Source organism: Orcinus orca, chromosome 4 (assembly GCF_937001465.1).
Source record: "Orcinus orca chromosome 4, mOrcOrc1.1, whole genome shotgun sequence".
Lineage (NCBI taxonomy): Eukaryota > Metazoa > Chordata > Mammalia > Artiodactyla > Delphinidae > Orcinus > Orcinus orca.
The window spans coordinates 93,778,804-93,800,311 of NC_064562.1; the positions used below are offsets into that span (position 1 = coordinate 93,778,804).

Below are 21,508 nucleotides of genomic sequence, written 5' to 3' on the forward strand. Positions count from 1 at the left end.
AAATATTATGTTTCTCATTAGCACTTGAATCAACCCAACATTCGAGTTATACCACACTTTCTCATCACGGATTACTTTGATTAGCTAATTAATGTTTGCACTAATACTTTTAATATCATGAAATGCCATTTTAATGAACTGCATATGATTCAGATTCTGTCACTGAAAATGTCCTCACTTTTGCCTCTGTGCTTAATTTCTAAGCCCAGCACACATATCTGTGTTGTGACTGGCACATTCTTTAAAATTTCTCACAGTATCAATAAGTATATATATATTATCTTATTTTGGCCATTTTCCTAGACATCTGTCCTTACTCAGCCCCGAATATCCTGTGAGAGATTTCCCCCACTGCCGCATACCATCATGAGACCCTTTCCCCCTGTGTCCTTCGGTGTATTTAAATTTGTAGCCAAATACCTCAACATCTATCATTTACCTCTAGATAAATCATACCCAATGAATCATCACTTGTGGGTATCAATTCTGTTATGCATTCCCACCATTAAATATTACCTCCTTAACATCTAATCCTGTGTATTATCTTGTAAAATGAATCATTTTTAATATGTATGCATGTGTTTTTTTCCCATGCAATGCAGTTGGGGATTGACGGCATATTCTGAAAAACATCTCTGGTAAGTTAACAGCCAGCAAGTTTTGGATTTGATATATTGATGATACAGGATTAGTAAATGAATAACGATATTATTTGGCAGATAGATCTAGAGACAGGAAATGTTTCTTCTAAGTGAAGTTAAAATCTTTTCTAAATACTTTGAGCCTAAGAAGAGGAAAGTAGATTTGCTTCAGGGTTTAGGTCTATTTCAGTCTCATGTATCCTATTTGCCACTGCCTCTAAAGAGAAGCTACACATGATTTCTTCCTACTCATTATGTAAATGAGGAATCTCTGGTTTTATGGGATAAGCAGGCAAAACTCAGTTTTAAATAAAGGATAATAAGTCACCAAAACTCAGTAAAAAAAAAAACCTTAGTTTCAAACCTGTTCTTTCCATAGAGGTATTTTTTTCTCTAATCCATTTTGAGTTTATTTTTGTGTATGGTGTTAGGGACTGTTCTAATTTCATTCTTTTACATGTAGCTGTCCAGTTTTCCCAGCACCACTTTTGAAGAGATTGTCTTTTCTCCATTGTATATCCTTGCTTCCTTTGTCATAGATTAGTTGACCATAGGTGCGTGGGTTTACCTCTGGGCTTTCTATCTTGTTCCATTGATCTATGTGTCTGTTTTTGTGCCAGTACCATATTGTCTTGATTACTGTAGCTTTGTAGTATTGTCTGAAGTCAGGGAGTCTGATTCCTCCAGCTCCGCTTTTTTCCCTCAAGACTGCTTTGACTATTCTGGGTCTTTTGTGTCTCCATACAAATTTTAAGATTTTTTGTTCTAATTCCGTAAAAAATGCCAGTGGTAATTTGATAGGGATTGCATTGAATCTGTAGATTGTGTTGGGTAGTATAGTCATTTTCACAGTATTCATTCTTCCAACACAAGAACATGGTATATCTCTCCATCTGTTGGTATCATCTTTAATTCTTTCATCAGTGTCATAATTTTGTGTATACAGGTCTTTTGTCTCTCTAGCTAGGTTTATTCCTAGGTATTTTATTCTTTTTGCTGCAGTGGTAAATAGGAGTGTTTCCTTAATTTCTCTTTCAGATTTTTCATCACTAGTGTATAGAAATGCAAGAGATTTCTCTGCATTAATTTTGTATCCTGCTACTTTACCAAATTCATTGATTAGCTCCAGTAGTTTTCTGGTGGCATCTTTAGGATTCTCTATGTATAGTATCATGTCATCTGCAAACAGTGACAGCTTTACTTCTTCTTTTCCAATTTGTATTCCTTTTATTTCTTTTTCTTCTCTGAGTGCCGAGGCTAGGACTTCCAAAACTATTTCAAATAAGAGCGGTGAGAGTGGACATTCTTGTCTTGTTCCTGACCTTAGAGGAAATGCTTTCATTTTTTCACCATTGAGAATGTTGTTTGCTGTGGGTTTGTCGTATATAGCCTTTATTATGTTGAGGTAGGTTCCCTCTATGCCCCCTTTCTGGAGAGTTTTTATCATAAATGGGTGGTGAACTTTGTCAAAGCTTTTTCTGCATCTATTGAGATGGTCATATGGTTTTTATTCTTCAATTTGTTAATATGGTGTATCATGTTGATTGATTTGCATATATTGAAGAATCCTTGCATCCCTGGGAGAAATCCTACTTGATCATGGTATATGATCCTTTTAATGTGTTGTTGGATTCTGTTTGTTAGTATTTTGTTGAGAATTTTTGCACCTATATTCATCAGTGATATTGGCCTATAATTTTCTCTTTTTGTAGTATCTTTGTCTGGTTTTGGTATCAGGGTGATGTTGGCCTCATAGAATGAGTTTGGAAGTGTTCCTTCCTCTGCAACTTTTTGGAAGAGTTTGAGAAGGATGGGTGTTAGCTCTTTTCTAAATGTTTGATAGAATTCACCTGTGAAGCCATCTGGTCCTGGACTTTTGTTTATTGGAAGATTTTTAATCACAGTTTCAATTTCATTACTTGTGATTGGTCTGTTCATATTTTCTATTTCTTCCTGGTTCAGTCTTGGAAGCTTATACCTTTCTAAGAATTTGTCCATTTCTTCCAGGTTGTCCATTTTATTGGCATAGAGTTGCTTGTAGTAGTCTCTTGTGATGCTTTGTATTTCTGCAGTGTCTGTTGTAACTTCTCCTTTTTCATTTCTTATTTTATTGATTTGAGTCCTCTCCCTCTTTTTCTTGATGAGTCTGGCTAATGGCTTATCAATTTTGTTTATCTTCTCAAAGAACCAGCTTTTAGTTGTATTGATCCTTGCTATTCTTTTGTTTCTATTTCAGTTATTTCTGCTCTGATATTTATGATTTCTTTCCTTCTATTAACTGTGGATTTTGTTTCTTCTTCTTTCTCTAGTTCCTTTAGGTGTAAGGTTAGATTATTTATTTGAGATTTTTCTTGTTTCTTGAGGTAGGCTTGTAATAGCTATAAACTTCCCTCTTAGAACTCCTTTTACTGCATCCCATATGTTTTGGGTTGTCGTGTTTTCATTATCATTTGTCTCTAGCTATTTTTTGATTTCCTTTTTGATTTCTTCAGCGATCTCTTGGTTATTTAGTAACCTAGTGTTTCGCCTCGATGTGTTTCTGCTTTTTTATGTTTTTTCCCCTGAAATTCATTTCTAATCTCATAGCATTGTGGTCAGAAAAGATGCTTGATATGATTTCAATTTCCGTAAATTTACTGAGGCTTGATTTGTGACCCAAGATGTGATCTATCCTGGAGAATGTTCCCTGCGCACTTGAGATGAAAGTGTAATCTGCTGCTTTTGGGTGGAATGTCCTATAAATATCAATTAAAGATATCTGGTCTCTTGTGTCATTTAAAGCTTCTCTTCCCTTATTTATTTTCATTTTGGATGGTCTGTCCATTGGTGTAAAGTGAGGTGTTAAAGTCCCCCAAAATTATTCTGTTACTGTCGATTTCCTCTTTTACAGCCGTTAGCAGTTGCCTTATGTATTGAGGTGCTCCTATGTTGGGTGCATACATATTTATAATTGTTATATCTTCTTCTCGGATTGATTCCCTTGATCATTATGTATTGTCCTTCCTTGTCATTTGTAACATTCTTTATTTTAATATCTATTTTATCTGATATGAGTATTGCTACTTCAGCTTTCTTTTGATTTCCATTTGCATGGAATATCTTTTTCCATCCCCTCACTTTCAGTCTGTATGTGTCCCTAGGTCTGAAGTGGGACTCTTGTAGACAGCATATAGATGGGTCTTGTTTTTGTATCCATTCAGCAAGCCTGTGTCTTTTAGGGGAGCATTTAATCCATTCACGTTTAAGGTAATTATCGATATGTATGTTCCTATGACCGTTTTCTTAATTGTTTAGGGTGTGTTTTTGTAGGTCCTTTTCTTCTCTTGTGTTCCCCACTTAGAGAAGTTCCTGTGCCATTTGTTGTAGAGCTTTTGGTTTCTCCATCGAATCTGAGTGAGATCCTTGCCAGGTAGAGTAAACTTGGTTGTAGGTTCTTCCCTTTCATCACTTTAAGTATATCATGCCACTCCCTTCTGGCTTTGTAGAGTTTCTGCTGAGAAATCAGCTGTTAACCTTATGGGAGTTCCCTTGTATGTTATTTTTCGTTTTTCCCTTGCTGCTTTCAATAATTTTTCTTTATCTTTAATTTTTGTCAGTTTGATTACTAGGTGTCTCAGCATGTTTCTCCTTGGGTTTATCCTGCATGGGACTCGCTGTGCTTCCTGGACTTCGGTGGCTATTCCCTTTCCCATGTTAGGGAAGGTTTTCACTGTAATCTCTTCAAATATTTTCTCGGGATCTTTCTCTCTCTCTTCTCCTTCTGGGACCCCTATAATGCAAATGTTGTCCCAGAGGTCTCTTAGGCTGTCTTCATTTCTTTTCATTCTTTATTCTTTATTCTATTCTGCAGCAGTGAATTCCACCATTCTGTCTTCCACGTCACTTATCCATTCTTCTGCCTCAGTTATTCTGCTATTGATTCCTTCTAGTGTAGTTTTCATTTCAGTTATTGTATTGTTCATCTCTGTTTGTTCTTTAATTCTTCTATGTCTTTGTTAAACATTACTTGCATGTTCTCAATCTTTGCCTCCATTTTTTTTCCGAGGTCCTGGGTCATCTTCACTATCATTATTCTGAATTCTTTTTCTGGAAGGTTGCCTATCTCCACTTCATTTAGTCATTTTTCTGGGGGTTTATCTTGTTTCTTCATCTGGTACATAGCCCTCTGCCTTTTCATCTTGTCTATCTTTCTGTGGATGTGGTTTTTGTTCCACAGGCTACAGGATTGTAGTTCTTCTTGCTTCTGCTGTCTGCCCTCTGGTGGATGAGGCTATCTAAGAGGCTTGTGCAGGTTTCCTGATGGGAGGGACTGGTGGTCGGTAGAGCTGGGTGTTGCTCTGGTGGGCAGAGCTCAGTAAAACTTTAATCCACTTGACTGCTGATGGGTGGGGCTGGGTTCCCTCCCTATTGGTTGTTTGGCCTGAGGCAATGCAACACTGGAGCCTATCTGGGCTCTATGGTGTGGCTAATGGCTGACTCTGGGAGGGCTCATGCCAAGGACTGCTTCCCAGAACTTCTGCTGCCTGTGTCCTTGTCCCCACGGTGAGCCACAGCCACCCCCCGCCTCTGTAGGAGACCCTCCAACACTAGCTGGTAGGTCTGGTTCAGTCTCCCCTGGGGTTACTGCTCCTTCCCCTGGGTCCCAATGCGCACAGTGCTTTGTGTGTGCCCTCCAAGAGTGCAGTCTCTGTTTCCCCCAATCCTGTTGAATTCCTGCAATCAAATCCCACTAGCCTTCAAAGTCTGATTCTCTAGGAATTCCTCCTCCCATTGCCAGACCCCCAAGTTAGGAAGGCTGACATGGGGCTCAGAACCTTAACTCCAGTGGGTGGACTTCTGTGGTATAAGTGTTCTCCAGTCTCTGAGTCACCCACCTAGCAGTTATGGGATTTGATTTTGCAGTGACTGCGCCCCTCATACCATCTCATTGTGGCTTCTCCTTTATCTTTGGATGTGGGGTATCTTTTTTGGTGAGTTCCAGTGTCTTCTTGTCTATGATTGTCCAGCAGCTAGTTGTGATTCTGGTGTTCTCACAAGAGAGAGTGAGAGGACTTCCTTCTACTCTACTATCTTGGTTCAGGCTCCCTCCCTTTTTTTCTTGATGAGTCTGGCTAATGATTTATCAATTTTGTTTACTGTCTCAAAGAACCAGCTTTTAGTTTTATTGATCTTTGCTATCGTTTTCATAATTTCTTTTTCATTTATTTCTGATCTGATCTTTTTGATTTCTTTCCTTCTGCTAATGTTGGCGTTTTTTTGTTCTTCTTTCTCTAATTGCTTTTTTTGTAAGGTTAGGTTGTTAATCTGAGATGTTTCTTGTTTCTTAAGGTAGGATTGTATTGCTATAAACTTCCCTCTTAGAACAGCTTTTGCTGCATCCCATAGTTTTTGGGCCAACCTGTTTTCATTGTCACTTGTTTCTAGGTATTTTTTGATTTCCCCTTTGATTTCTTCAGTGATCTCTTGGTTATTAAGTAGTGTGTTGTTTAGCCTCCATGTGTTTGTATTTTTTACAGATTTTTTCCTGTAATTGATATCTAGTCTCATAGCGTTGTGGTTGGAAAAGATACTTGATATGATTTCAGTATTCTTAAATTTATCATGGCTTGATTTGTGACCCAAGATATGATCTATCCTGGAGAATGTTCCATGAGCACTTGAGAAGAATGTATTCTGTTGTTTTTGGATGGATTGTCCTATAAATATCAATTAAGTCCATCTTGTTTAATGTATCACTTAAAGCTTGTGTTCCCTTATTTATTTTCATTTTGGATGATCTGTCCATTGGTAAAAGTGGGGTATTAAAGTCCCCTACTATGATTGTGTTAATGTTGATTTCCCCTTTTATGGCTGTTAGTATTGGCCTTATGTATTGGGGTGCTCCTATGTTGGGTTCATAAATATTTTCAATTGTTATATCTTCTTCTTGGATTTATCCCTTAATCATTATGTAGTGTCCTTCTTTGTCTCTTGTAATACTCTTTGTTTTCAAGGCTATTTTGTAGATATGAGAATTGCTACTCCAACTTTCTTCTGATTTACATTTGCATGAAATATCTTTTTCCATCCCCTTACTTTCAGTATGTATGTGTTCCTAAGTCTGAAGTGAGTCTCTTGTAGACAGCATATATATGGGTGTTGTTTTTGTATCCATTCAGCCAGTCTGTGTCTTTTGGTTGGAGCATTTAATCCATCTACATTAAGGTAATTATCGACATGTATGTTCCTATTCCCATTTTCTTAATTGTTTTGGGTTTGTTATTGTAGGTCTTTTCCTTCTCTTTTGTTTCCTGCCTAGAGAAGTTCCTTTAGCATTTGTTGTAAAGCTGGTTTGGTGGTCCTGAGTTCTCTTAGCTTTTGCTTGTCTGTAAAGGTTTTAATTTCTCCATCAAATCTGAATGAGGGCTTCCCTGGTTGCGCAGTGGTTGGGAGTCCGCCTGCCGATGCAGGGGACACGGGTTCATGCCCCGGTCCAGGAAGATCCCACATGCCGTGGAGCAGCTGGGCCCATGAGCCATGGCCGCTGAGCCTGCATGTCCGGAGCCTGTGCTCTGCAACAGGAGAGGCCACAACAGTGAGAGGCCTGCGTACCACAACAACAACAACAAAATCTGAATGAGATCCTTGCTGGGTAGAGTAATCTTGGTTGTAGGTTTTTCTCCTTCATCACTTTAAATATGTCCTTCTACTCCCTCTGGCTTGCAGAGTTTCTGCTGAAAGATCAGCTGTTAACCTTATGGGGATTCCCTTGTGTGTTATTTGTTGTTATTCCCTTGCTGCCTTCAATACTTTTTTTTGTATTTAATTTTTTGATAGTTTGATTAATATGTGTCTTGGCATATTTCTCCTTGGACTTATCCTATATGGGTCTCTCTGTGCTTCCTGGACTTGATTACCTATTTCCTTTCCCATATTAGGGAAGTTTTCAACTATAATCTCTTCAAATATTTTCTCAGTCCCTTTCTTTTTCTCTTCTTCTTCTGGGACCCCTATAATTCAAATGTTGGTGCGTTTAATATTGTCCCAGAGGTCTCTGAGACTGTCTTCAATCTTGTCATTATTTTTTCTTTATTCTGCTCTGTAGTAATTTCCACTATTTTATTTTCCAGGTCACTTATCCGTTTTTCTGCCTTAGTTATTCTGCTAATGATCCCTTCTAGAGAATTTTTAATTTCATGTATTGTGTTCTTCATCACTGTTTGTTTGCTCTTTCATTCTTCTAGGTCCTGGTTAAACATTTCTTGTATTTTCTCCATTCTATTTCCAAGATTTTGGATCATCTTTACTATCATTATTCTGAATTCTTTTTCAGGTAGACTGCCTATTTCCTCTTCATTTGTTAGGTCTGGTGGGTTTTTACCTTGCTCCTTCATCTGCTGTGTGTTTCTCTGTCTTCTCATTTTGCTTAACTTACTGTGTTTGGGGTCTCCTTTTCGCAGGCTGCAGGTTCGTAGTTCCTGTTGTTTTTGGTGTCTGTCCCCAGTGGCTGAGGTTGGTTCAGTGGGTTGTGTAGGCTTCCAGGTGGAGGGGACTAGTGCCTGTGTTCTGGTGGATGAGGCTGGATCTTGTCTTTCTGGTGGGCAGGTCCACATCTGGTGGTGTGTTTTGGGGTTTCTGTGGCCTTATTATGATTTTAGGCATCCTCTCTGCTAATGGGTGGGGTTGTGTTCCTGTCTTGCAAGTTGTTTGGCATAGGCTGTCCAGCACTGTAACTTGCTGGTCGTTGAGTGGAGCTGGGTCTTGGCGTTGAGATGGAGATCTCTGGGAGATTTTCGCCCTTTGATATTATGTGGAGCTAGGAGGTCTCTTGTGGACCAGTGTCCTGAACTTGGCTCTCCCACCCCAGAGGCACAGCCCTTATGTCTGGCTGGAGCACCAAGAGCCTGTCATCCACACGGCTCAGAATAAAAGGGAGAAAAAAAAGAAACAAAGAAAAAAAATAAAATAAATTAAATTATAATAAAATAAAGTTATTAAATAAATAATAATTATTAAAAAAAAATTTTAAGTAATAGAAAGAAAGAAGAGAGCAACAAACCAAAAACGATATCCACCAATGATAACAAGTGCTGAAAACTAAAAAACAAAAAAATGGACAGACAGCACCCTATGACAAATGGTAAAAGCAAAGCTATAGAGACAAAATCACACACAGAAGTATACAAATACACACTCACAAAAAGAGAAACAGGGAAAAAAATATATATATCGTTGCTCCTGAAGTCAACATCCTCAGTTTGGGATGATTCTTTGTCTATTCAGGTATTCCACAGATGCAGGGTACATCAAGTTGACTGTGGAGATTTAATCCTCTGCTCCTGAGGCTGCTGGGAGAGATTTCCCTTTCTCTTCTTTGTTTGCACAGCTCCTGGGGTTCAGCTTTGGATTTGGCCTCGCCTCTGCATGTAGGTCACTGAGGGCATCTGTTCTTTGCTCAGGACGGGATTAAAGGAGCAGCTTATTTGGGGGCTCTGGCTCACTCAGGCCTGTGGGAGTGAGGGGTACGGATTTCGGGGCAAGCCTGCAGTGGCAGAGGCTGGTGTGATGTTGCACCAGCCTGAGGTGCACTGTGTGTTCTCCGGGGAAGTTGTCCCTGTATCACGGGACCCTGGCAGTGGCAGGCTGCACAGGATTCCGGGAGGGGGGTGTGGATAGTGACCTGTGCTTGCACACAGGCTCCTTGGTGGCTTCAGCAGCATCCTTAGTGTCTCATGCTCATCTCTGGGGTCCATGCTGATATCCACAGCTTGCGCCCATCTCTGGAGCTCCTTTAAGCCACACTCTTAATCCCCTCTCCTCGCGCACCAGGAAACAAAGAGGCAAGAAAAAGTCTCTTGCCTCTTAGGCAGTTCCAGACTTTTTCCCGGACTCGCTCCCAGCTAGCTGTGGCGCACTAGCCCCCTTCAGGCTGTGTTCACGCAGCCAACCCCATTCCTCTCCCTGGGATCCGATGGAAGCCCGAGCCTCAGCTCCCAGCAGCCACCTGTCCCGGCAGGTGAGCAGACAAGCCTGTTGGGCTGGTGAGTGCTGGTCAGCACCGATCCTCCATGCAGGAATCTCTCTGCTTTGCCCTCCGCACCCCTGTTACTGTTCTCTCTTCCGTGGCTCCGAAGCTTGCCCGCTCTGCCACCCACAGTCTCCGCCCACAAAGGGGCTTCTAGTGTGTGGAAATCTTTCCTCCTTCACAGCTCCCTCCCACTGGTGCAGGTTCTGTCCCTATTCTTTTGTCTCTGTTTTTTCTTTTTTCTTTTGCCCTACCCAGGTATGTGGGGAGTTTGCCTTTTAGGACGTCTGAGGTCTTCTGCCAGAGTTCAGTAGGTGTTCTGTAGGAGTTGTTCCTTATGTAGATGTATTTCTGATGTATTTGTGGGGAGGAAGGTGGTCTCCATGTCTTACTCTTCCGCCATCTTGAAGCTCCCTTTCTTTCTATGTTTGTGTTCGACTTTACTTTCTCTTTTTCTCACTGTCTTATAATTTATTTGTTTATATTCCTGGCTCCCCTAATAGATGATGTGAACCTAGAGGGCAACATCTCTGTTTTGTGTAGGTTTTCAATAAAAGGTTACTGAATCAGTGTTATTGGACATGCGGTGGTTTTTCATTTAGTTCATTTTTCATGAGCCTTGTGGGTATAATGTTTATAATCATAATGAAGGTGGCTGATTAAGCCTTTTTCAAAAATCTGCTTTTATGTGCACAAACTTTTTCTTCTTAGGCTCAGAGTTTCTGGGGAAAAAGATGTTTTACAGTCACGTACCTAAGAAAGCAAATGACATTGACCTTTCTGCCTTTCCAAAAATACCACCGATCATTTTTCAGCAGTTACCAAAGCCTTTGGCTATATTTTGGTTAAACTAGCATATTTATACTGTTTTGATACTGTACACTTAACAGAAGCCTGAAGCAACTTGTATTGAAATACTCCCATTTTGATGACATTAATGTCATTAAGAGGAGAAACCCCAAGAGGTTTCTGATCACTTACTCGCCAAATACACTGGAGAATTCCACTGTCTTTTTCAATATTATATTTTATAAACATTGTTTTGCAGGCACCTGTGTTGTGATAGTTCACAAACTCAGATGGAGTGGATGGCCAACATCTTTATCGCCCAGGTATCGTATCTGTTTCAACTAGCCAGTAAAGTATAACAACTGTTTATAGCAAATGTTAATAGAGTAGTAGTTTTCAAAGAATTTTTAATGAGTTTTATGTGTATACTTTTATTTTCTCATTCATGTTTTTTTAAATATATGAGAACCCAGATTTACCCATTACTCTTTGAAAGAGAGTCTACTCTTTGTTGCGTCTTTTTTTTTTTTTTTTTTTTTTTGCAGTTCCACATTAACCTTTGTTTAGAAAATGTGCTCTTTTCCTTCTTGTTCTCCCCACAGCTTCCTGCTTTTTCCAGAAACAAGGACAGGAACGTACATTTCTTTAAATACATATTGTGTGCTAGATACTTCAAAAGTGTTAACTCATGTATTCCTTGCAACAAATTGCATGGCACTGCTTATAGATGAGGGAACAAAGGTTACCAAAGGCTCCATGATTTGCTTAGGACCATACATTTAGTTAGTGGTTTAACACAGAGGCACCAGAGGCCAATGTCTATACTCAATTCCCCAATTAGTCTCCTCCCTATTGGAGGACTCACTCTTTCAGTGAAGGGTTAAATAGACCCATTAATAGGACTGGTTTCTTCCCCAACATTGTCTGGCCGAATTCCCAGCAACGCTTCCCCACAAGAGCATTGAAATTCACTGGTAACAATTAAGTTGCCACTCTTTATTACTGAGGATGTGCTTCCCTGTTTCTCTTACAAATGAGAAGTTAATTCACCCCCAAATCTTGTCCTTATTTGTTTTGAAAACCATTTTCTCTGTTCATGTAACTTATTAACCTTCCCAGTGGTTAATAAACACTGCTTTTCTCAGCCCGATTCTACTATCACTACCTGGGAATGCATTTTCAGAAAAAGACCAGTGGCTAACATTTTAGAGACTTTGCTTCTTTTTTGTGACTTTAAAAATCCAGATATTCAAGTCCTACTGTAAAAAGAGTAGGCTTGAACTATTAGTAAAATTGGAACTATAGAGTCTAAAACTGTTACAGTGTCTGGTTATGGCACAACTAAATTGTTTTCATTTTTATAACTGAAGTCAGTAGACTCTGTAGTTGAAAATCAAGGTGTAAATAGCCAGGAAGCAGAGGTTGCTCTTACCACCAAGTTATTTCTTCCTGACTCACCTGTCCCTCATTGTGTTGGCCCCAGAGACTCAGCCCAATTACTTTTCTTAAGTTCATTCCACTTCTTAGGATTAAGGTAAACACTAAGGTCCTTTTTGATTTGAGGATTTAATGGTTCACCTCCATAGGGAAAGAGACAGGAAAATAGCAAACATTAACATATACGTTAATACATACACACACACGCACACACACACACACACACAAAATCCAACAGTGAGTGCCCCCTTACAATGCATTCTTTCTGGTGCCCTGAATACTTTTCTAATATCCATCCCCATCCTTACCCCTGCCTCAAAAGTCTTCGGATTACATGTCACATTCTCAGAGAAACCTTCCCTGACCTTCAGACCAATTAGACCTTCAGGCTGTAGGAACCCTTAGCATTCTTTACTTCAACACTGTCATACTAATTAAAAAGCATTTGTGTCTTTAGGTTTATGTCTGTCTTTCCTACTAAAATGTAAACTCCATGAGAGGAAGGACCTTGTCAGTCTTATTAGAACTAATCATATATCTGTATCACAGAACCCAATACATCTTACAAAGTACATGCTCAATTAGTATTTCTAAAATAGTATAGAGGATAATCTGATAAAATTTCAAATAGATATTAGTGTGATAAAACAATAAATAAAATAAGCTAGGGAAAGGAAAGCCAGTGTGACTGATATAAGGAGGACATTAATTGAGAAAGATTCTCAGGGAATACCTTTCTGAGTATCTGAAAGGTGTGCTGAGACCTGTCTGAAATGAGGGAGCCAGGTATGCAGGACAGGCAGAGCATTCCAGGGCAGGGTTAGGGGTCAGCAAGGTCCTGACATGTTATAATCTTGACTTATTCCATGACTATCATGAAGGCCTATCTGAGACAGGATGTAAGAGATAAGGAAGGCAGGGGACATATGATGTAGTCCCAGTTTAGGAGTTTCAGTGGGAAACAAGGGAAAGATATAATCAGCTTATATTACTGGAAAATAATAATTTTGGTTCCTTTGTTGAACTGCACTGTAGAAGGTCAAAGATGGAAGCAGGAAGAACAGCTCTGTGGAAGAAGATGGCAGCTCAGACTAGGGTGGTAACAGTGGGTCTGGTAAGACATATTCAGATCCAGGAGTATTTGAAGGTAGAGGCAGTAAAGCTTACAGATTGATCAGCTATAGCAGTTTGAGGAGTAGAAATCAAGGAAGAGTCCGAGTTGTTTGTTTGGCCTTGGGCAGCTGATGAATGTAGGTGACATTATCAGAGATGCAGAAGAAAATTGAGAGTTCTGTTTTGGCCACATGAAATTTGAGATGCCTGTTAGACATACAAGGGGATATGATGAGTAGCAGTTTAGGTGTATACATCAACAACTCAGGCAAAAGTTTAGGGCCGAAATGTAAATTTTGTGGAAGTCAGCATTTGGATTGTATTGAAAGGCCACTGGAGGATAGGGTGAGATGAGAGAGAGACTGTATGAATGAGAAAGAATTAGAACACAAAATTGGAGAGGGGAGGCTATAGGGAAAGACAGAGAAAGAGAAGACAGACAAATAAGCCCTAGGACATTCCAAACGTTAAAGGTCAAACAGAAGTGAAAAATTGAGCAAAAGAAATAAGAAGCTTGGAGGAAGGAGGAAAACCAGGTGATACATGTAGAGAATTCTATCAAGGAATTAGAGGATAGAATATTAAACCAGCAGAGGCCCTGAGCCAACAGGAAGCAATGTGAGCAAGTGCATGTGTTCAGCATTGTGAAAAAAATCATTGTACAACAGAGTGTGGGGCACATTTGTTCTCATATTATTGACTATATATTCTGGCCCACTGAGTGATTATAGATATGATTGGGGCAGAGTTATTTATAATCAGAGTAAATACTTATTGGAAGAGAAGGTAGCCTTGTTTATATGGCTATAGATGCAGAGAGACTGGTACATTTCATGGTGGGAAAATGAAATTATTGGATGATTACTAATAATTTTTCAATTAAATCAGTGAGGTCACCACATGTGAGTCAGGGGTGGATATTAGAAGTGTAGGGGCAGAATAAAAGATGAGATAATACCTTCAGAGAGTGAGGGAGCCAGTTGTACTATACTAGAATATGAAGGGAAGGCTAAGTGCTCACTTGAAATTTAAGGGTAAATTTAAAGTGAGATGCATCTCCAGATTGATTTTCTATTTTTTATTTCCCCTCCATCAATTTGGAGGCACCCATGGAGTAATTATAATTGGGTTTAACTAGGCTTGGGGCTTTGCCAGGCAAGTGTGATCAAAGGAGAAGCAGCACAGGACTTGATCTTATTTATAAGGAGGTGAGTATACTGATTGACCATGAAATCTAAGCCAGACTGTGAAGGAAGTGGGAAAAAATGTGAAAAGTAGAATGGTGGTGGAGAATGGACTGAAGATCTCAAGGAGTCTAAAGAATATTTAGGGTTAATGAAACTAAACTAGGTTACCTGGAAAGATGTCAAGGTCAGAAAGTGAGAGGCAGAACCATGTTTACTGCAGGATTATTCACCATAGGCAAGGTATGGAAACAACCTTAAGTGTCTATCGATGGATGAATGGATAAAGAAGATGTGTGTAGTGTGTGTGTATATACACACACATACATATATACAAACATGTATACAATGGAATATTGTTCAGCCCTAAAAAAGGAAATCTGTCATTTGGGACAACATGGATGAACCTGGAGGGCATTTTGCTAAGTGAATTAAGCCAGACAAAGACAATTACTGCATGGTATTCCATATAAAAATCAAACTCATAGAAACAGAATGGAACAGTTGGTTGCCAGGGGCTGTGGGGGAAATAGTGAGAGGCTGGTAAAAGGGTACATACTTTCAGATATAAGATGAATAAGGTCTGAGGATCTAATAGATGACATGGTGACTATAGTTCATAACACTGTATTATATAATTTAAATTTGCTAAGAGAGTAGAACTTAAATGTTCTTACCAAAAGAAACCCAGAAAGGTTAAATATGTGAGATGATAGATATGCTGATTAACTCGATGGGGGGAATCCTTTCACAATGTATGCATGTATCAAATCATCACGTTGTACACTTTAAATATCTTACAGTTTTGTCAATTATACCTCAGTAAAGATGTGGGGAAAAAATTTGAAAAAGTGGGATGCAGAAATGAAGATTTGGGGATGTGATCACTATAATGAGAGTATGATCCTCAGCTATATGCTCCATGCAGTATGACTTTTGAAGTCACTTATACATAACTATAAAGGTTATCAGAACATATTACTTAGATCTAAAGATTTCTGTTATTGGGAAAAATACCTCTTGGATCAATCCAGTGAGAACTAATTAGCTGGTATTCACAGCATTGTATATCATGTCAGAAAAAAAAATGTGTTTGAAAACTACATTTGCTCTTAGATTCCTCAAAATACCGTTTAACACATATATTATACATCAGTGAGTAAAAGTGTAGGCATAATTCCTAGGATTACCTAATTCCTTCCCAGCCAGTATTCTCCCAGCTTTACATGTTGGGAACATCCCAATTATGTAATATCAAAGTTTTTTTTACCAAGTTTAAGACCATGACATAAAAATAATAATATGAAGCTTGTAACTTTCTCTCTGATTGAAATATTGTATAATTTACCATTGTAGATTTGCTGAACCAAAGTAAGCACTTCACTGAAATCCAAGGGTAGATCTGATGCCTATGCACTAAATCTAGTAATAATAGGACCTGCACTGTAGGATCATGGAGGATTAAATGAGATAATATCTGTATATTGATAAGCACAAAGTCAAGCAGTCTGCCCCTCAGTATAACTTAGCTGCTATTTTATAGTGAGTATATAGTCAACATTTGTTGAAATTAGTTCTTTGCTATAAAACACGACGTTAAACTACTAATTGCAACATAAGAATGAGAATCTGTTCATTCTTTAGAGGAAAAAAATGAGTAGGCATTTAGCTATATAGTTTACCAAATGGTTTTCATTTCATCATAACATCTGTAAACGTCTCATTGTGTGTAGTTGGTATTCTGTATTTCTTTCACAGGTTGTTGTCTGAAAATCAATTTGTTTTTCCCAACTTCTGAAAAGTTAATCTACCCTGAAGAATAGAAAAATTCTTTAAAGATTTTTCTTTTATATGCATGTCTTAAGGATTTATCATCCAAGAGCTTATATTTTTATCCTATGGATATTTCTCCCCTTTGCAAAATTACCTTTTCTCCAGTCATATCTATAATTGCTCAGTGCCCAGAATATGTAGTCAATAGTTTGAGAACAAATGTGTGCCACTCTCTGTTGTACAATGATTTTCAGTATAAATGTCTGTGTACAAGGTAACGTTTCTTTGGAATTCAATTAGATGATGAAAATAACATTTTTTGAAAGGTCATAAAATAAAGATAATTTTTCCAATAGCCATGCCTTAGGTTGACTTGGGGTATATATAATGTCAAATTATTTTGACACTAAAGTTATCTTTGGTGGTAAGGGAAAATGAATGTACAATTGCTTTGATTACAGGGCCTAAAAATGTAGACACGTATATTAATTTTCTTCCACAAAGAGATTTGCCGGTTTCCTTAAATATTTTTCCCCTTTTGGTTGGATAAGCAGTACAGAAGGCATGTATTTGACGTTTAGAAATTGAACTGAGACCTCAAAGCTCAGTTCACTTAAGAGTTTTACATCCTCACGCGGTACCACCATCAGAGTGAACATCATAATTACAAACAGCCTTCTCATGGAAAGCAGATCATCTGACTTGGATATATGAGAAAGGAGCCAAGTGACTATATAATTTGGTGTACCACATAATGAAATCACACACCCACAGCAAGAAATTTTGTTTCCACAGCATGAAAGTGATATATGGCCACCAGCTGGAAAGGAACGAAAACGTTCTATAACCAAAACTCCCAAAATTGGAGGTTTGCCTCTAATTCCCATCCAGCATGAGAAAAATGCAACCCAAGCCTGGAGAGATATTGAGGTAAGGTTAGGATTTTATTTGTTTTTATATTAATCATAGCATTTGTTTTCTTATGTCTTAATGTGATTAAATGCATTAATTACTTCATTGGTTTCAAAAGCACAGTAATAAGCACTTTGAAAAGCACAGTAAAACTAACATCCATCAAGAAAACTTTATGAATAACCCTATGCCACTCTCTGAAGTTTTATATTTTATTAACTTCTCTTAAATGATCAATTTTAATAATGTCATTGACCACTCAATTAAATATGTACAATACCACTTTTTGTTTTTATTCCTAAAGTGGCCAAGAATGTTAAATATGTATATAGAAGTTCTGGTGATAAAAATCACAGTCTCAAATTAGCCTTACAAGTTCACTTCTAACCTCCTTAGAATGAGCCCATGGCAGAATGTCTGGAGCCATGGTAGTTAGACTTTCCAGTAACACAATCAAATTTCAGAGGCTGGGAACCGATGGGGTGTCTCAGTTAATATAAGGAACTGCAAGATGACCCCTGAGCATCAATAAAGAAGATTTGGCATCTTTCATGAAAACTGTGTGCTTTCCTTCTCACCTTGAAGGGCAGGGTGACCATAAGTAGCATCAGTCTTGATTCAGGAAAAAGACATAGGCTGTTTGCACTCAAAACTCATTAGACAATTTGCAACTAATGTGCATTTCAAGGCCTTAAATGAGTCCCTCAAAGCAAAAAGAAAAGCATGTAAAAGATACTGTTCTTTCTTCTTGGAGCCTAGGTTTGGCCATTAAGCTGTGTGAGTTCCTTGCTTTCCAAACAGGAATAACTTTTTTTTTTTTTTTAATTTTACTGGAGTATAGTTGATTTACAATGTTGTGTTAGTTTCAGGTGTAACAGGAATAACTTTTGAAAGACAAAAGCCATTTTAATTTAGTGATCAGATTTTTTTAAAATGTTTTTCCATGACTGTCTTTCCTTGAACATTTATCTCACTGTAATATGCTTCTTCTCCAGAAGATAAAAGCTTTGAAATAATGGTTTATTCCCTTTGTTGCCTGTTCAGTCCTTATGCGCTGCTGTGATCAAAAGGAGGAATAAGACAGTAAGAACTCAGGAGCTTGTCCCTCCTGCCATTCTGCGCTTACAGGTTTTTCTTCCTAATAAACTGCTTTGCAGAACTATGGATTCCTCAGCTAATCTGGAATCTTAAAATTTTAAGAGTCATGTTTCCCAAGAACCCAGATTAGGGAACACAGGAACATAGGGAGTAGATATGTCCTACTGTGACTCCAGCTTCTCCTGACAGTGCCTCAGGATTGTGCCTTAGGAGCAAAGCAAAAAATAAATTATTAGGATCAAAATACATTAACCAGTATCCAGTACAGAACTGAGGTGATGATTGAATACATAATAATTTCTTACTTAATCCCAAATCCAGAATTTCAGAGACAATTATTTTTTAGCATACTTGAGACCAGAAAACTGTACAAAAACTGTAACAAAATCATTAAAGGCTTAAAAAGCAATTTTGTGAAATACTAATTGCTAGAAAATTTGTTAGTAAACTAAACCAAGCTTTTTTGTAAATTTAGTAAATGTGGTAATTCAACAAATTTTAAAATTTCTTAAAAAGAAGACAAAATTAGAATTGCAAGTTTTCATATGAACCAATAAAATATTTGTTATTGAATTAGATTTATGTAAATACATAAGAAAATATATTAATAAAATGACAAAGTATTACTAAGAGTAGATTCATAAGAAAAAAATATAGTAATATCGGGCTTCCCTGGTGGCGCAGTCGTTGAGAGTCCGCCTGCCAATTCAGGGGACATGGGTTTGTGCCCTGGTCCGGGAGGATCCCACATGCCACAGAGCGGCTGGGCCCGTGAGCCATGGCCGCTGAGCCTGCGTGTCAGGAGCCTGTGCTCCGCAATGGGAGAGGCCACAACAGTGAGAGGCCCACGTACCACAAAAAAAAAAAATATATATATATATATATATATATATATATATATATATATATAGTCATATCAACAGATATATTCAAGAAGCGTTGCTTTTCAAACAAATTGTTGACAGATTGGTGAATTTGGTGACTTCCCATTCCATGAGCTGTCTTGCTTTCATGAGGTTCAGTAGAAACTTGTATGAGAATACCTCCTCCAGGCAGGGAAGGCTTCCTGGAGGAAGTGACTTCCAAAATTTATTGAGTAAATTAGTAGTGAGCTAGTGAATAAGCCAGAGGAAGTAAGTTGTTGACAAAGGAAATCATACATGAAGAGGCAAATAATGCATAAGAATGTACAAGCTAGATGCTACCTACGGCCCTCCTACTTCCTCTTAGGTACCTACTTCATCGTGTTCATTGTGCTCAGCTTTTATCTGTAAGCTCCTAGGGATAATAAAAGCCCTTACTTCACAGGGGGGGTGTTCTCTCTGCTGGGAGACACACTCCATTTCAGATCCTCATTTCCATTTAAACAAACAGTTTTCTCTAAATGCCCTCTGACACAAACTGGCATCGTCTGGACCAGCCTACCTTTTACTCTCCTAATTTCATACCTTATCAGTCTTTCTTTTTAAATTATTAAGACCTTAAGGACAGTGCAGCACATAAATGATGCCCTTCTTTCCACAGTACTGATGCCTTGGCTTTCTTTCCCCACAACATGCAAAGGCACTCCACACACCATATTGTTCATGCAAAGCACTCACTACCATCTCTTGATTTCTACCAGTTCACTTCATCATGCCTCCCCACCTTTGTATAAGGTTATGTCATTTAGCTAATATCATAGTTTTACTTGAAATTTCAGCATTACATGTATGAATATTTGGCCTCTAAATTCTGCATCTAAGAGCGTCCCAAAGTCTTTCTGCTGATAACTGAAAAGTAATGAGAACTGTATAATATATATAATATATAAAACCACTCTATATTGATCCTTGATTTTCCGTAATAGATGTCATGTGAAACTTTTTAGTAAGATTCATATTTATAAACTCCCAGTCACATTCCCATGCTAAATAGCCATAATTTTTACTAATCTCTCATTTTTTTTGTACTGTGATAAAATACACATAAATTTTCCATTTTAAGTGCATAGTACATTAATTACATTCACATGGTTGTGCAACTATTACTACTATCTCTCTTAAACATATTCTAATTAAACTTTAGAATTCAACTAGACACTAAATAACTAAATATTTCTTCCTATCAGTTTTAGAGAAGAAATACTTATCTGAGATGTATAATCATGAGCTTATCAGAAAATCCTAAATTGCAAAATTATTTATAATTTATGTTGATTAAAATGTTTTTATTCAGCTTGAATTTGACTTACAAAATTTCATGTCCTGATCTGCTGAAATTTAGGAAAATAGAACAGAATATTAAACATCTGAATTTTTTTAAGCTTTCTTCATTTCCTATTCAGAAAATATTTATTGACCACTTCCTGTGTGCTGGCACTGTGATAGGTTTGCACGTCAATGAACAAATCAAACAAAAGAATCCTTGCATTGCATTAACTTTCTAGCAGAGCATTCAGATAATCACGAGATATAAGTAGCTTGCCTAGTATATATATTAGAAAGTGATGAGCACTATAGAGAAAAATAAAGAGGTGAGATATTGCCCTTTAAACATTATATTAGACATCCTTAGTTACAGCACTGTTTATGCTACTTAGTTTCATTTTTTTTTTTCAAAATAGTATTTTAAAAAATTTTTATTTTATATTGGAGTATAGTTGATTAACAATGTTGTGTTAGTTTCAGGTGTACAGCAAAGTGATTCAGTTATACATATACATGTATCTATTCTTTTTCAAATTCTTTTCCCATTAGGTTATTACAGAATATTGAGCAGAGTTCCCTGTTCTATCCAGGAGGACCTTGTTGGTTATCTATTTTAAAGATAGCAATGCTTTGGGAAGTATGGTCATTCTGACAATGTGGATTCTTACAATGCAAGAATATGGTATATCTCTCCATCTGTTTGTGTCATCTTCGATTTCTTTCATCAGTGTCTTATAGTTTTCAGAGTACAAGTCTTCTGCGTCCTTAGGTAGGTTTATTCCTAGGTATTTTATTCTTTTTGATGAGATGGTAAATGAGATTGTTTCTTTAATTTCTCTTTCTATCTTTCATAGTTAGTGTGTAGAAATGCAACAGATTTCTGTGTAATAATTTTGTATCCTGCAACTTTACCGAATTCATTGATGAGCTCTAGTAGTTTTCTGGTAGCATCTTTAGGATTTTCTATGCATAGTATCACATCATCTGCAAACAGTGACAGTTTTACTTCTTCTTTTCCAATTTGCATTCCTTTTTTTTCTTTCTATTCTCTGATTGCCATGGCTAGGACTTCCAAAGCTATGCTGAATAAAAGTGGCACAATTGAAAATCCTTCTCTTGTCCCTGACCTTAGAGGAAATGCTTTTAGCTTTTCACTGTTGGATATAATGTTAGCTTTGGGTTTGTCATATATGGTCTTTATTATGTTGAGGTATGTTCCCTCTATGTACACTTTCTGCAGAGTTATTGTCATAAATGGATGTTGAATTTTGTCAAAAGCTTATTCTGCATGTATTGAAGTGATCATATGGTTTTTCTTCTTCAATTTGTTAATATGGTGTATCACACTGATTGATTTGCAGACACTGA

General features: G+C 37.7%; 1 protein-coding gene across 6 annotated transcripts in view; it reads left to right on the top strand.

Annotated features, from left to right (window-relative positions):
• The window catches only part of ARAP2 (ArfGAP with RhoGAP domain, ankyrin repeat and PH domain 2), a 199,375-nt gene that overhangs the window by 169,559 nt on the left and 8,308 nt on the right, over nucleotides 1–21,508 (top strand). For all 6 annotated transcript variants that reach the window (XM_033421634.2, XM_049709607.1, XM_033421631.2 and 3 more), the window contains 3 exons: nucleotides 603–638; nucleotides 10,694–10,757; nucleotides 16,737–16,871. In XM_033421634.2, the coding sequence (XP_033277525.2) occupies nucleotides 603–638; nucleotides 10,694–10,757; nucleotides 16,737–16,871 (235 nt within the window). The remainder of the gene's footprint in view (nucleotides 1–602; nucleotides 639–10,693; nucleotides 10,758–16,736; nucleotides 16,872–21,508) is intronic.